This window comes from Colossoma macropomum, unplaced genomic scaffold (genome assembly GCF_904425465.1).
Source record: "Colossoma macropomum unplaced genomic scaffold, Colossoma_macropomum, whole genome shotgun sequence".
Lineage (NCBI taxonomy): Eukaryota > Metazoa > Chordata > Actinopteri > Characiformes > Serrasalmidae > Colossoma > Colossoma macropomum.
Window position 1 is genome coordinate 26,063,730 of NW_023494784.1, and position 14,355 is coordinate 26,078,084.

Here is a 14,355-nt window from a genome sequence, read left to right on the forward strand (position 1 = left end):
TTTTAATATAAAACTTCCACTTTATTAGCAACATTAGACTTCATTAGCATTTAGCTCCACTAAGGTAATGCTATTTCTGCTATTGCTGGGAGTTTTACTGTTAGGGCCAAGAGATTTACATAATGGTTTACACTCTGAATCGCATTTCTAGCTTCAGCACGGTTATCCTTAAGTTTATAAGAAATTTAAGAAACATATTATTTATTTCCTATTTTGCAGTTTTACAGTAAATGCTTAAGCTAAAAACCTAACTTGGAGCCTGTTAGCCACCTGTGGCTGGTCTCTGAGCTGTTAAGCCCTGCTTTGCTGTATACACATATATATATATATATATATATATATATATAGGACTATAATAAGGCTAAATGGGGAAACATCCACCAAGAATGTCTTTGTTTTTTATCTTTCACCTGAGGTGCTGTTAGGTCATCAACATGGCAGCAAATAAAAAAGTCTGATTGAAATATGGAGCAACAAATGTTTACCCAAGTATTAAGGCAAACTAACGCATACAAAAAATGAACAATGGCTTTGTGATTAATTGCATTATAGGGGAAAGGAGGTCAGGGGGTGGGGGCACACCAAATTAAAAAGTTTTTTCCCCACACTGCATTTTTGTACACTTTGAAAGAACTGAAAGAAACCTTTCTGATTAAACTAAACATTGTTTTTTTCTTTTCATCAAACATTAATTAAAAATCAACTAATCTTACCAGTCTAACTTATCTGACTTAACCTACCAGTAGGCTTCTGTGTATTGTTTACATAGCAAATTTAGAGCTTATGTAACATTAATCGCCCTGTGGATGGCATGCTTGAGTGGTTTGTTTTTTTGTCCCCTAAACCACTCAATCAGATGCCATGAACAGACACATGAATAGTTACAAAGGCTAAGTAATCTAAATATTTAGGCTATGAATGGATGGACATCCTCTAAATTCATGCTGTATGAACAGACTAAAGTTGTGCCGTAAAACCTTTTTGAACTGTTTTAACCAATATAACAGAAACTCATTAGTGTATGTCATAGAACTGGCTACAGCTGGGCAGGTTAGCTAATGTTCTCAAACAGTTCATGAATCACACCACTAATAGAGAGCCTTTTATACATACATATACAAAACATCAAGCAAACACTTGCTCTGTTTCAAAGGACAGGCTGCCCATAAAGGGGGCCCAATCAAAACATAGCAAATATAACAGAGTAGAAGTCATGTTGGTCAGTCTTATGAGATTAAGTAGTACCAAAATGTTTATCACAACTGAAAAACTGCTGGTACAAATTATGGCAACGAGTTAGGTAGCAAGGTTTTTAAGTATTCACAGCAACTGAAGCAACCAGAACTAACTAGAAGTTTTCTCTGCACTCCTCCAGCCAATGATCTGGTATCACAGAATCTGCACCATGTAAAGAAAATGCTATACTCCATCTAAAATAATGAAATCATTAAGAAAAAATTATAATTGAAATACACACAAATACTAATCCTGGAAGTTATGAAGAGTGATGTACTGAACACTTACTGCACATCATTCTAAATCACATTCCAAATCAACACAAACCCTGTATCCAAAGAAATGTGACCCCCTAGAGGTCAGAAAGTTAACTGTCAGGACAATTTTATCTCATCAAGAATTGTTTCAATACCACTAAACTCACAACTGACAGAAAAAGACATGTAAAAGGGATTAAACTGCAATCATGATAGATAAAAACACTTTATTTAGCTTTTACATAAAGTGTAGAGTCTCTCCTTGCATGATGACTTTTGACTGTTTTATGCCCTGGGAACTGAGAGGTTCAGATGCAGGCACAGGGTTAAAGTAAATACTGGACTGTACACACAGGGCAATACTATGTCAGGCAGCCAGGCGATACGGCAAGGCCACTCCAGGCAGAGCCCCACTTAGCCACACATCCTCTTAGTCCAAGCGCTCCTCTGTATCTCTTCTTTTAGACTCTACAGGGCAACCGTGCAGGAAAACACTGAGTTGGAGTCCATGTGGTTTTACAAATCCTGACACATTTGAAAAGTTAGTTGATAGTTATTTGTTCACAGTTCTCAGAGAGCTGTAATAAATTAATCACACAAGTCCTGGTGACCTCGCTGAGTCACCTTCACAGTGAGTGACAGTCAGCCTCCACACAGGGAGGAGAAAGAGTGTGCACTGCTCGCTAGGGTCAGAGGTCATCTCACTCGCAGTCGTGACATCATCCACTCTAGTCCCTGACAGAGCCTATGGAGAGGACAGTCATGATTATTTCCAGTGCTTCATTATCATATACAACATTAAAGACACAAATATGTTTTAAAGAATTGAATCTCTGGACATGAAAGACTTCAAAGCTGATGGGTTTGTTTTCCATTGAACCAGTGAATCACTGTACCACACTGGACCAGTTTTCCCCTCACACAGAGAAAGTAAGCTTTGTGCTACATAGACGCTTTAATGTGTGGGATGTTTTCCAAAACAAAATAATGCAATAAAATAGTTACACAAACTTTTTTGCCAACTTGTATTGGGTTCCTTAGTATCAAGTTGCACTTATAGCAGAGGTGTCATCATCAAATTGACTATAACTTAATGTCTTAAATCACTAGATTTCAGAATGTTTCTGACCATCTCACATTTGTTTAAAGGGTTTTTCACGTGACAAATCGAAAAAGATTGTTCCTTAATTGGTTTATGAGATCCAGAGAGTTTACATAAGTAGGTGATGCTTAACTGTCACCTTAAAATGAGTTCTACAAAAATGTAAAACATGAATCTTCTGTTTTGGTAGTTAAACACACTTCAAAGCAAAGAAGAATACATGAAATATCATACACCAATAGTTCAAAAGTAATAACTTACCAAAGGGTGCGTTTCTTTTTCCATAAAACTTTTTTAAGGCAACAATGAAGGCCAAGCTCACTTATAAAATCTCAGAAACAAATGAAGATGCAACCCTATCTACTGGGTACAATGGGTCTCATTCACCAACCGTTCTTAAGAAGAAATTTCTTAAAATCCACTTACATAGTTTCTATGAAGATTCTGACATTGACCAATGTTTTCTTATTTGTTCTTGCAAGCAGAATCTACACACACTCAAGAGCACAAAGGTGCGAATGATTCTTCGGTATAAGAACACGTCATGAATCTGACGTAGACTCTTTCTTAGAACCTTTTTCAAGAACAAATTTAGGTAAAAACTTAGGAAGATATTGGTAAATGAGGCCTACTGAAATTAATTCCTGAAAGCAGGAGGGGGTGGCAAAGAACGTTTTGATTTGCATCTTACCTTCATATCAATACTCCAGTTTTTATTCATTTATAACCGGTTCCCATTCATTCTGGTATGAAGGGCATAGCTGATTAATGCCTGATAATGCTGATTTAACTAGACGATACGCCTTTCAGTTCATTCAAGTATTCCAAATGCTGTCCTTTAGGATATTTCTTTTCCACACTCTTACCCTTCCCCTGTGAGAGCACAACAGGCCTGGATGTGCCACTGATGGTCCTTAACAGAAGTTAGCTGTAGGCTCTGTGAAATTTCCGCCACCGTCATACAACCCTTCACATCTTGCTTGTTAGCAAACACCAACAAACCAGCCTTTTTAAGGTCCTAGAAAACAGAACAAAATTGATTTTTTTTTCCCAGAAACTTTGAAAACAAAATAAAAAAAGAAAAAATAAATAAATAAAAAGATACTTTAAAAAAAGGATTTAAGATTTTTTTTAACATTACTGCACTGTCAGGTAAGTCAAAATAAAAAGAAAACAGTGTAAAAAGTAACAAAACAAAAATCAAATGAACAGAACAGACACCTCTAACATATCGTTTCATATACTTTCCATAAAGGTAGCACTCACTTCATGAGCTAGCATTCTGTAGAGCTCTTCTCTGGTCACAGAGATCCTCTCCCTGTCTGTGCTGTCCACCACAACAATCACAAACTGTAAACACAAGACAGCAAAATTAGAGAAAGATTAAGCACCTTTATGTACTGCCCAGCAAACAATCATGAACAAAAAAAAAAAACAACAAAACAATTAGCTAGCGTAGCATTAAAAGAGGCTCAATAACCCTACCTCTGTGTTAGTGTAGTAGGTATTCCAGGAGGAACGTAAAGATTCCTGGCCTCCAATGTCCCACATGAGGAAATGGGTGTTGTTCACCACAATCTCCTCCACATTGCTTCCTATTGTGGGTGAAGTGTGCACCACCTCATTCATAGAGCTGAGGACCACAGAGAAAAATTTAATAATGCAAATAAAAAATAAAAATTTGTAATAATTACACTTAATATTCTTAAAAATTGAGGACTGTAGGAACTTCATATAAAAGCTTCAGGACATATGAATATCAGTTATTTTAACACTGCCCAGTCCTGTTGTTTGGCACTCGTTGTATGTGCTAATATCTAGGCTTCCAGTTGAAGCAAATCTTAGTTATCTTATGTAAGGTACATTTATCTTAGTTGCATTTAATACTTACAATTGATAGAGTATTGTTGTCTTCCCCGCATTGTCCAGCCCAACAATGATGACTTTATGCTCTGAACAGACAAAAAATTATTTTTAATTATGAGTCACAGTAATGCTCATGTTGGCAAAGTTTGACTCAAAAATAACAGACCCCATCACCGATTTCCTGGACAGGGATTTAAGCCTAGTCTTGGCCTGCAGTTTCCTTTCAGTGGAGAGACTCCATTCTGAATACTGTACAACCTCTTCTAGACCCAGTTAGCTGAGACAGTGACACATTTCTGTTACACATTATTTAACTACCTATCCTTACGAAATACTTACGTTAACATTCTTAATAAGTAGAGCTACAAGAGATACAATACAAGGGAAAGAGAGTAGTGATGGGGTACAGCAAAAAGTATTTACCAAATTTCCTTACCAATGAAGAATAAGACAATAAAAACAAATATTTAAAGTCTTAAAACAGAGTGTATTTTTTTTAACTAAGTATCTATTTACAGTAAAGAAACTCTCCAAAGGAGGATCAGATTAATCAAGTTGATCCTGTCTAAGTACACCAGCCCAAAAATATGTTTGCTCACTGGCTACCATTTCACGTTATGATTAAGAAAAGTAATGTTATACGTTCATATATGTCAAACAGCTGTGAATATGGAACAAACAAAACCACATTTCTTGGTTAAACAGTTAAAATCTCAATTTGCTCCCTCAAGAAAACCTAAGCCATCTGTGTAACACTTTTAGGCCTACCTCCAAGCACAGGCAGAAAAAAAAATGTGATAGTATTACATGTACATTTGAGCTTTTCTTGTTCCACGCTTTTCTTTAACACAGCATGAGTGAACAACCTTAACAGGCCTTAAGGCTCATTTCCTTTACATTATAAGAAAGAAGTCACTGCCCCAACTATAGAATCACTTGACTGGTCATTTGTAGAAAATATTCACTGAAAGCCATAACATTAAAACCACTTCTTTGTATCTACACTCAATGTCCATTTTATCAGCTCCACTTACCATATAGGTGCACTTTCTAATTCTACAATTACAGACTGTAGTCCATCTGTTTCTCTGCATACTTTGTTAGCCCCCTTTCTCCTTGTTCTTCAATGGTCAGGACCCCCATAGGACCACCACAGAGCAGGTATTATTTGGGTTGTGGATCATTCTCAGAACTGCAGTGACACTGGTGTGGTGGTGGTGTGTTAATGTGTGTTGCGCTGGTACGAGCGGATCAGATGCAGCAGTGCTGCTGGAGTTTTTAAACAGCTCAATGTCACTGCTGGAGTGAGAATAGTCCACCAACAACGTCCTGTGACCACTGATGAACGACTCGAGGATGACTAACATAAACTGTACAGCAACAGATGAGCTACTGTCTTTGTCTACAAGGTGGACCAACAAGGTAGGTGTGTCTAATAGAGTGGACAGTGAGTGGACACAGTGTTTAAAAACTCCACGCCTACACTCGTGAGAAAATGGATGCAAGGTAAAGAAAACGTAACTCGATTAAGGACAGGACAGTTTCATGCACATAAAGAGTTTTAGGATTAAACATGTGAAGGCTAATATCCTGCTATATCAGCACCACACAGCATGAGAAGTTTATCCAGGCTAAAAAACTTCTGTGATATTGTCCAAAAGCACTGTTTGATAAGTAAATATGTTAAAGCAGACCTAAAACTTAATTGTGTACAGCTGATTGTTTTATTAGATCGTTATATATTATTTTCTATTTTATTTACCTGTGTTCTAATGTCAGCTACTATTGTCACTATGCAGTAATTTAACTGGCTCCATCATTAAAAACATCAGGTTTTGAGCACTTTAGTTGATGATAAAGTAGTCTGGTCAGGCCGGGTTCAAACGCAAAACATAACGATGTGGTTCAGGTTGAGTCAGACTTGGACAAGAAGTTCTCCGGCTGTATTCAGGTTCGGACCAAAATTTCAGGCCTGATTAAAGCTTTAGCGTACACATGATCAGGGATGCAGATCTGTTCACCTTGGTATTCTTTTTTTATCCTCAATATCAGTCATAACCTTTAACTGACTGAATATGGTCTTGAAAAAAGCTTTAAAAAGCAAACTACAGTCTTTGCTTGAACTTGTATTACACAGCTTTCTCTTGAACACAAATATCTGTTAACCTAACGAGTAAGGTGAGTATAACAAAGAAATGTGCCACGGTGTCACATTCCAATTAACTTTAGTCGCAAATACCTTAACTGGAACGACAATAGGTGTGGTCTGGACAATGTTTAGCCCATATGCTTTCAACAAGGTATTTATCTCCATTTGCTGTCATTTTTAAAACATACACAATAACTGATGTATTTTTCTAGGCAAGCTGACTTTCTAGGGAAACTGGAGACATTGGCACAGCCGGTCTAGCAGTATCACACTTAAGCCAGCACTAAGCCACATCATTTATAATAAATGAGAGGCCGTGTACTGTAGGCTATCACATAGAAGTCTGTCACAGTCAGTGCTGGCCAGCTCTTGTATCATTTAGTAAGTGGTCATTCAGGAGCCTATGAAAGCTTGAGGAAACCGTAGTTGCCTAAAAACAATGGCAAAATCGGACAACTCACTACCTTGTATGAAACTTAGTCGTGCTTAACTTTTCTGATGTCGACGGAAGCCCACAATTTGACTCTACATTACTTTAGTTTACATTACATCAATAAGATTTCAGTAAAAAGCAAAGCCAAAAAAAGAAAAAATCCAATACCAATTCTGACAATTTAGACCCTGATCAATCACGTTTTTTGGAAAAAATATCGCACATCGAACAAGCGGAAAATTACTAGCCTGATGCCAATGTTTGAATCAGTAAATTGTCTATACAGTCCTTGGCCAGCTGACAAGACGTTATCAGAGGTACCAAAGGAACTGATGGGTTAAACACCTGTATACGGACTGACAGCTAGGCAATGATAAGGACATTTTCCGCCAGAAGAAATGATCGTTAATCTAGGCGTCGGGGAGATTTTCACGCCACACCACACAGCCAGTTCGCTGGCTACCTTACACCGCTAACATGCTGAAACTGCGAGGGGCCCGAACCCCTCTGGAGCTGGAGCTCATAAGCGAGTGCTAGCTGACCTCAGATCTGTCATAACGCCTATCGGAACAGATTAGCGAGTGTAGCTACCACAGTTCCACGTAACCAGTCACTATCAAACCAACATCAAGTCACTGGATAACGTTAATCTAGACAGGCAACCACTTCGAATGAACCGGATAGCTATTTATCCTCTGAATAAGTATATCATTTGTAATGAATTATTTCAGAACCGTATCTGAACTTCAGTCCACCTAAGGTTAGCTGGCTAGCTTAGCTGATTGCCGTCAGCTACAATGTAGTGAAATGTCTGACTCACCTTGGTGGTTAAAAAGCCTCCATAACTTTGTGAAAATAATTCCCATTTCTGTTGAATGATTTTCTTCGTGGGCTGTGCCGACCCAAATAAGTCCGAAATTTAGCGTTATCTAGCTAACTAGCTAGCTGGAGATTAGCTTCGTAGCAAGCTAGCTAACGTTAGCCACTGTGCGAGAAAAACGAAAGAAGAACTAATCTAACGTGAGCAGTCGGTGACAAGCAGCTGTTTAGCTAGACACCGGGGAATGTTTTCAAGATGAGACAGGAGTAAACAGTATCCATATCTCTTGACGACACCTCCGTATTTGAAATACTGCATAATTTGATTAGTGTCATAGCCGAGCTCGATGGGTTAAGCGTTGGAAGGCTGTTCAGTTCGCCTCGCTTGTTTTGAGTTAGCTGCTGCTGCTGCTGTCGCTGTCGTCTTCTGCCGCAACATCCGAATTAGCGCAGAGCTGTGAAGGAAGCGTCGCACTGAGGCACAACAGGACTCCCCGTCGCCCTGCCCACTGACTCAAACTTATTGCAGCATTTTATTTTTACTTGCACGCAGGCTTAAGAGATTTAGCTGATGAGACACAGTCTTTAGCTGGATGCCTCATTCTCTTTCTAACAAAAATGGTACAAGAATGTTTGGTATTCGGACGAATATAAAAAATAACTAGGCTTCAGTTTCCGTAACATTTAGAGAACTACAAACGCCAACAGTGGACAGTGATGCACGAGTAGACTTATGGGAAGTGTTGTTTTTTTAAGTAAATTCATTAATTCATTCATTAAGTAATTGACAACAAAAAAAGTGTTTGTTGTTATTCATTCCACATACATACCGAAGAGCAGTCTCTGGCCGATGCCACTTTAATTCTGAGTTACAAGGTTATGCCGTTTTTACAGTTTTATTTAACACTTATTCATGACTGTAACATCTAAATACTGCCTACTAGTGTCCCTGATTTCATTATTTTAAGGATTTTAAAATGGCCTATATTGTTGTAATCGGAAAAAAACGTGTCACGTGTTAGTTGAGTGCGAATCTAATAGGATTTTACTGCTGTAATTAATAAAGTTAATTTCATGTTATTTTCATCATTGTAATAAGTGTATTAAAACGATGGCGCAGTAAAATGTAGTAAGTTAGATTAAAAGATGTAAAAGTACTTTGAAATTTAACTCAGTGTGTATTTCGACGCAAGAAAAAACGTTTGACAAGTTCATTGTTTTTTAAATAGTCTGCTGAATGGTGGAAAGGTGTCACGTGGTACAGAAGAGCCCGCATAGATGTTCGTCATCACGCCGCGACCCTGAGGGAGGGCTGGTGGAGAGCACGTTGATGCACCGGAGCTCCGGCAGTTCAGGAGGAAAGAAAAGGGAGAAAAGGGCAGCTCCTTCTCCTCGGAACCCCTTCTGCTTCTGCTCTGCACGCCTTCCAACGAATTACATCAGGGAGTCGCCGGTGAAGCCGCATCAGCTTCTACGAGCTCACGATGTCAGTCACGGAGATGTTCAGCTACATCCAGGGCTTTTTAAGTGCCGACCAAGATGTTCGAGAGGTAACATTAAACGTTAGCTACACAGCTGTTTATTGATTGGTCTCAGCTACCCCCGAGAAATACGTTTAGAAATGTTTCTTTCCTTAAAAAAAACAAAAAAACAAAAAAAAAAAAACATGCCACGTATGTTTTCCGTGGAACCTAAAATGTCTTGAAACGGTGTCACGTACGACAGTGCGGTTTCGAGGTGGTTAGCTTCCGAGCATCAGGTTACCTACCTACAGTAGAGCTCAGCCGGGTTCTTAGCATGTATATCTTTTAACGCTTCGTTTCCTCCCACGCCTTTCACTTTTAGGACATAAGGAAGGTTGTCCAAGTGCTGGAGCAGACCGCGAGGGAGATACTGACTGTTCTTCAAAGCGTCCATCAGCCAACTGGTTTCAAAGACAGTAAGAGTGCACGGTTTGCTAATGTTTTGCATGGTTCACTGTAGCATTTTAAGTGCATTCAACAACCTGTAATTTCCCACCAGTTCCCAGCAAGTGCCTCAAGGCCAGAGAACTGTTTTCCACAGTTCAAACCCAAATCGGTGAGCTGAAAACAAAGTTTCCAGTGGAACAGTACTACAGGTTAGTGCAGAAATAGGGTGATATAGAAGTTGTACTTATTTTTATGAGGTAGATTGTAGCTTAACATCCCATTTCATTGTCTTTTGTCCAGATTTCACGAACACTGGAGGTTTGTTCTTCAGCGCCTCACCTTTCTCGCAGCTTTTGTGGTCTATTTGGAGAGTGAGTCCTTGGTGACGCGAGAGGAAGTGGCTAAAATACTTGGAAGTATGTGAATTTTTTTTTAACTTATTTGAGCTTCTTATGTGGCGTTTCTTTGAGTGTACTGACATAAAATGTTAACTACTTTTTGTGCAGCTGAAGTTGACAGAGAAAAGGGCTTTCATTTGGACATTGAAGATTATCTAGCAGGAATTCTTATTATGGCCAGTGAACTGGTAAGACTTTAGTGTTTTGTATAACTAGCTACAAACGTAAATAAGCAAATATGCTTTTCTCTTCATTGCTTCACTGTTAAGTCTTTCAAATGTTGCTTTGGAGCTTTGGTTGGTCATAATGTTAAAGTACCCCTAAAGTCAATATGTTTAAAACACAAACATCATTGTTGAAGAATAAATAGTAATTTGTTGTTGTTGTTATTATTATTATTATTATTATTATTATTATTATTATTTACATTTTTTTTTATGTTTATGTCCAAGAAACTACCAAAAAATAGCATAGGACCATCCTTAAACCTCAACACTCATTTAGAATGTGAACATCTATGATTTTGCAAATTGTAAACATCCCTTTGCTGCCCTGTTTCTATCAAAGTAAATAAACTGAGAAGCAAAAAAAAATAAGCCTCTGCTGTAACATTACTAATCAGAGAGATTCTGTCGATCACTGGCACCAGTCACTTGTTTTCACTCACTCAGATCTGAGTCTTTGTCTTCTAAACTTGCCTCAGTGCAGTGTCAGTGAGCCAGAATTGCTGATAGTTTAGCCTTCTCACTAAGCTAACATTAGCCTCTGGAGCTACAAGGATATATAAAAGTAGCTTAAGCTAACGGCTCCGCACACAAAAACATTATTTATCCCCTCAGATTTAGTTTATATTCTCCAAATCTGCATCAGTGAGTCTAAAGTGAGCTGGAATGAACCTGCGTGGTTATGTGTAAAGCTTAGGTGTTCTCACTAGGCTAACGATAGCTTTTGACGAATATGGAGCAAAAGTAGTCCTTATGCTCATTAAGTGAGTTGGGTTGGGTATCAAAACCCTTCCAAAATTCCAAGAACCGGGTATCCATTAAAAAAAAATAAATTCGATTCTGCTTATCGGTTCCTACGAACACATTTTCATTCATACATACTTCAAATACATGTCAGCGATTAGGGCAAAAAATACATTTCTAAGGATGCAGCTATCTACCAGACCTGTGTACGTCATGTAACACTTCATTGCGTAATGCTAGGCTCTGCTATAGGATTAGCGGAATATGGATCGCGAGAAGTGCTCAGAAATGAGGCTCCGCTTTGTGAAAGAAAACAAAAAGACAAAAAACAGCACCACCCAGCTCCACAGACAGTGCTAGCACCTCGCTTACTCGCTTACAGTGTTGCTGTGTTGTAGCTAAATGGGTTTTTACAGGGAGATGACCAAGGTGCTAAACTCAAAGTACCCTCTCCCCTACAGAGATATTTTGACTAACCAGCTGATCCCTGCTTGGTACAAGGTATAAAAAAGTCATATAAGAAGCAATTGATGAGCAGAATTGGAATCAAAATTCAAATCAATAAAATTTAAATAAAACCCAACCCTAGGTGAAACCGTTGCATGCTTAACTACTGCAGTGGCATGCTACCTGCTTCTATAACAATGCCAGGTGCTTGCAAGAGGTGGCATGAGGCCAGTGCCAATCCCCAAGGGCTGATGAGAGCCATCTGAAGCAGTCCTGTGATCGAATTCATGGCGCGGTCTCCCGGGCTTGGCCATGTATCTGGGTGATGTGGCTGCCAGACCACCCTCATATTTGACCCTGGTGGTGTTGCCATGGGATGTGAGGGGTGAGGCAGCGGGGGTTTGAGCAGCAAGTTCTTCTCTGCTCAGGTGCTCGTGCTGCCTTTGATGAGAGCCAGCTACCACTGGTTTTGCATCAGCAGTGCAGGCTCATGATGGTACTCTTAGCTATTGTTGGCACTTTGGGTCTGCTGCCGGCTTCTTGCCACCTCTTGCAGCTCTCTTCAGTGCTGGCACATTCTCTCATTAGAATATTTTAGTATATAGTACTGTGGTAGATTTAAGCTCATTTGTAACATACAGAACTAAGCTGCCGCGTAGCACCCCATGAAATGCTTTTTTCAGATGCACTGGCAAAGTGTGTTTTCAGTGTGAAAATTTGAACCTTGCTCTGTGGTACAATACCAATGTCAGTCTACATAATGACAAGTCATCCAAGAGAAGTTACCCATTTAAAAAATAATTTTTTTGAGTGCAAATGTTTTTTAATACTGCTTTCTCAGGGAAACAAAACTGGCTAACTCACCATCTTGTTTTTCTCCACAGTCAAGATTGGCAGTCAATAGTGTGACAGCTGGAGACTATGGGCGTCCCCTCCGTATCTCCAATTTTATCAATGAACTTGATTCTGGGTTTCGCTTGCTCAATCTGAAAAACGACCCTCTGCGTAAACGCTATGATGGCCTCAAGTACGATGTCAAGAAGATCGAGGAGGTGGTGTATGACCTGTCTATCCGTGGCCTTGCCAAGGAGCCAGAGGCTGGGGGAGATAAGTAGAGGCAGTAGGGGAACGGAAGAGGCCGCGGGGCACAACCCTGGCCGGAATTCTCCATGACTGAGAGAATGGAGACTTAACCTGCCAGTGGGCAGGTGGGTGGAGGAAGAGAAGAGGGGATGGAGGTATTGAAGCCCCAGAAGCCTTTGACAGTGGTGTGTATTTTGAAGCCACCTGTCTGACCGGGTGGAAAGCTGTTTAGAACTGTTAAAAAAGGGGAGATGTTCAGTTTCTCACCACTATTGAGCGAAGTTTACTTTTGTACAGTTCACCTGTATGTTTGGTTGGATGTGCCATTTTGCTGTTCTTATTGTTTTGTGTTGGTTATCACACTTGTGAATCATTGTACAGTCAAACATCTGATATGGAGGGAGTTATTATTACTATGGTTATTGATTTATGAATACATAAGGAATAATTTGACATGAAAGAAAAAAATCTTCCCAGATTTGTTGTTCTTTAACATTACCTGATATTCAGCCAGGATTATGTTGGAATTAAGCCTACAGGGGTTTTTCACTTATGTACTGAAGGTGCACATAAGGGGAACTTTTCCAAAAGTGACTAGTGGGGGAAAATATGCTTAAATTATCTGAAACTTTTACATCAAAGGGGGAAAAAAGCTTAAGAGCTGACGTTTTTCTTCAGTTTCCCCTTAGACGTAATTTGTCTGCACCTGTTTCCACTGAATAGTTAGCACATTTATGTCCATGTTCTCTCTGAGTATTACCAAATACCTCCTGGGCCTATTAGCATTGACGTTGTTGTGTTCTTTTCATTCAGAATGTTTCTTCTCCAGGTTTAATTTTGCAGTTTTATATTGCAGTTTGGCTGAAATATTAGATACCTTGGAGAATATTCCTTCATAACGGATATTTTATTGCCTTATTTTCATTATCCTTTTAGTGAGCACTCTGATCCCATCACCTGCATAAATTATACATTTCTCAATTGTTATGGATGCTGGCATTGCATCTTTGCATGTTGCATATGGTCTGCAGAGCCTTTACAGTGTGTCTTTTGGAAAAATGCCCAGCTTGAAAGCAAAGCAAACTACAAAATGTCAGCTTTATTTTCCTTATGTGAGGCACAAGTCTACTGTTGTCTTCTTGCAAACTACATTTTATTGGCCTTAGTGTGTAGCTATGTATGTGAGCATGTAACTGGTCTGATTTGTAAATATATGTTTGGGTACTGCTTAAAAAGAACCCATAAAATACCTTTCTTGATGTCTGACCCAGACTGTCAGCGACAGTATGGACTTAGTAATAGTATGCACTTTTCTTTTTGGCCTGTAATGGTTTCTAGTATACCAGCAGATGCTGACTTTGTGTTCATTTTAACAGTTTGCCTCTTCCTGTTTGTCATAAACTGTAATGTTTGCATTTCAAAACATTTTTTTTGTTATTCTTGCATTAATAAAGTACAAACTAAATCGTTTTCAAAAAGCAAGCCACCAATGAAGAGACCAATACATACATTTTTTTTCTTATATTTTAATATAATTCACAATATTTTACACAAGAAAATTATTAAATTAGGTTTTTGAATTCAGCAAAAATAAACAAAAACAGCTTGACTGGTCTCAGTTAAAAGAATGACTCAGGGGTTGGTTATGTGGCAGGTTAATACCCTCTTCTACTGTTGACTAATATGG

The 14,355-nt window shown here is 38.9% G+C and overlaps 2 protein-coding genes across 2 annotated transcripts; one reads left to right on the forward strand and one right to left on the reverse strand.

Moving 5' to 3' along the window:
* Positions 1 to 1,700: 1,700 nt before the first annotated feature.
* Positions 1,701 to 8,313, reverse strand: arl5a (ADP-ribosylation factor-like 5A). The gene is made up of 6 exons (XM_036565924.1): positions 7,864 to 8,313; positions 4,487 to 4,547; positions 4,081 to 4,228; positions 3,862 to 3,945; positions 3,462 to 3,613; positions 1,701 to 2,238 (listed from the first exon to the last, which is right to left on the reverse strand). Exons 1-6 carry the CDS (start codon positions 7,907 to 7,909, stop codon positions 2,190 to 2,192), a joined length of 540 nt encoding a protein of 179 aa, XP_036421817.1. The 5' UTR covers positions 7,910 to 8,313; the 3' UTR covers positions 1,701 to 2,189.
* An 823-nt stretch (positions 8,314 to 9,136) lies between these two features.
* tsn (translin) lies at positions 9,137 to 13,123 on the forward strand. Its single transcript, XM_036565935.1, has 6 exons — positions 9,137 to 9,412; positions 9,708 to 9,801; positions 9,885 to 9,981; positions 10,073 to 10,188; positions 10,279 to 10,358; positions 12,470 to 13,123. The coding sequence occupies exons 1-6, from the start codon at positions 9,347 to 9,349 to the stop codon at positions 12,698 to 12,700; spliced, it is 684 nt and encodes a 227-aa protein (XP_036421828.1). The 5' UTR covers positions 9,137 to 9,346; the 3' UTR covers positions 12,701 to 13,123.
* The last annotated feature ends 1,232 nt before the right edge of the window (positions 13,124 to 14,355 follow it).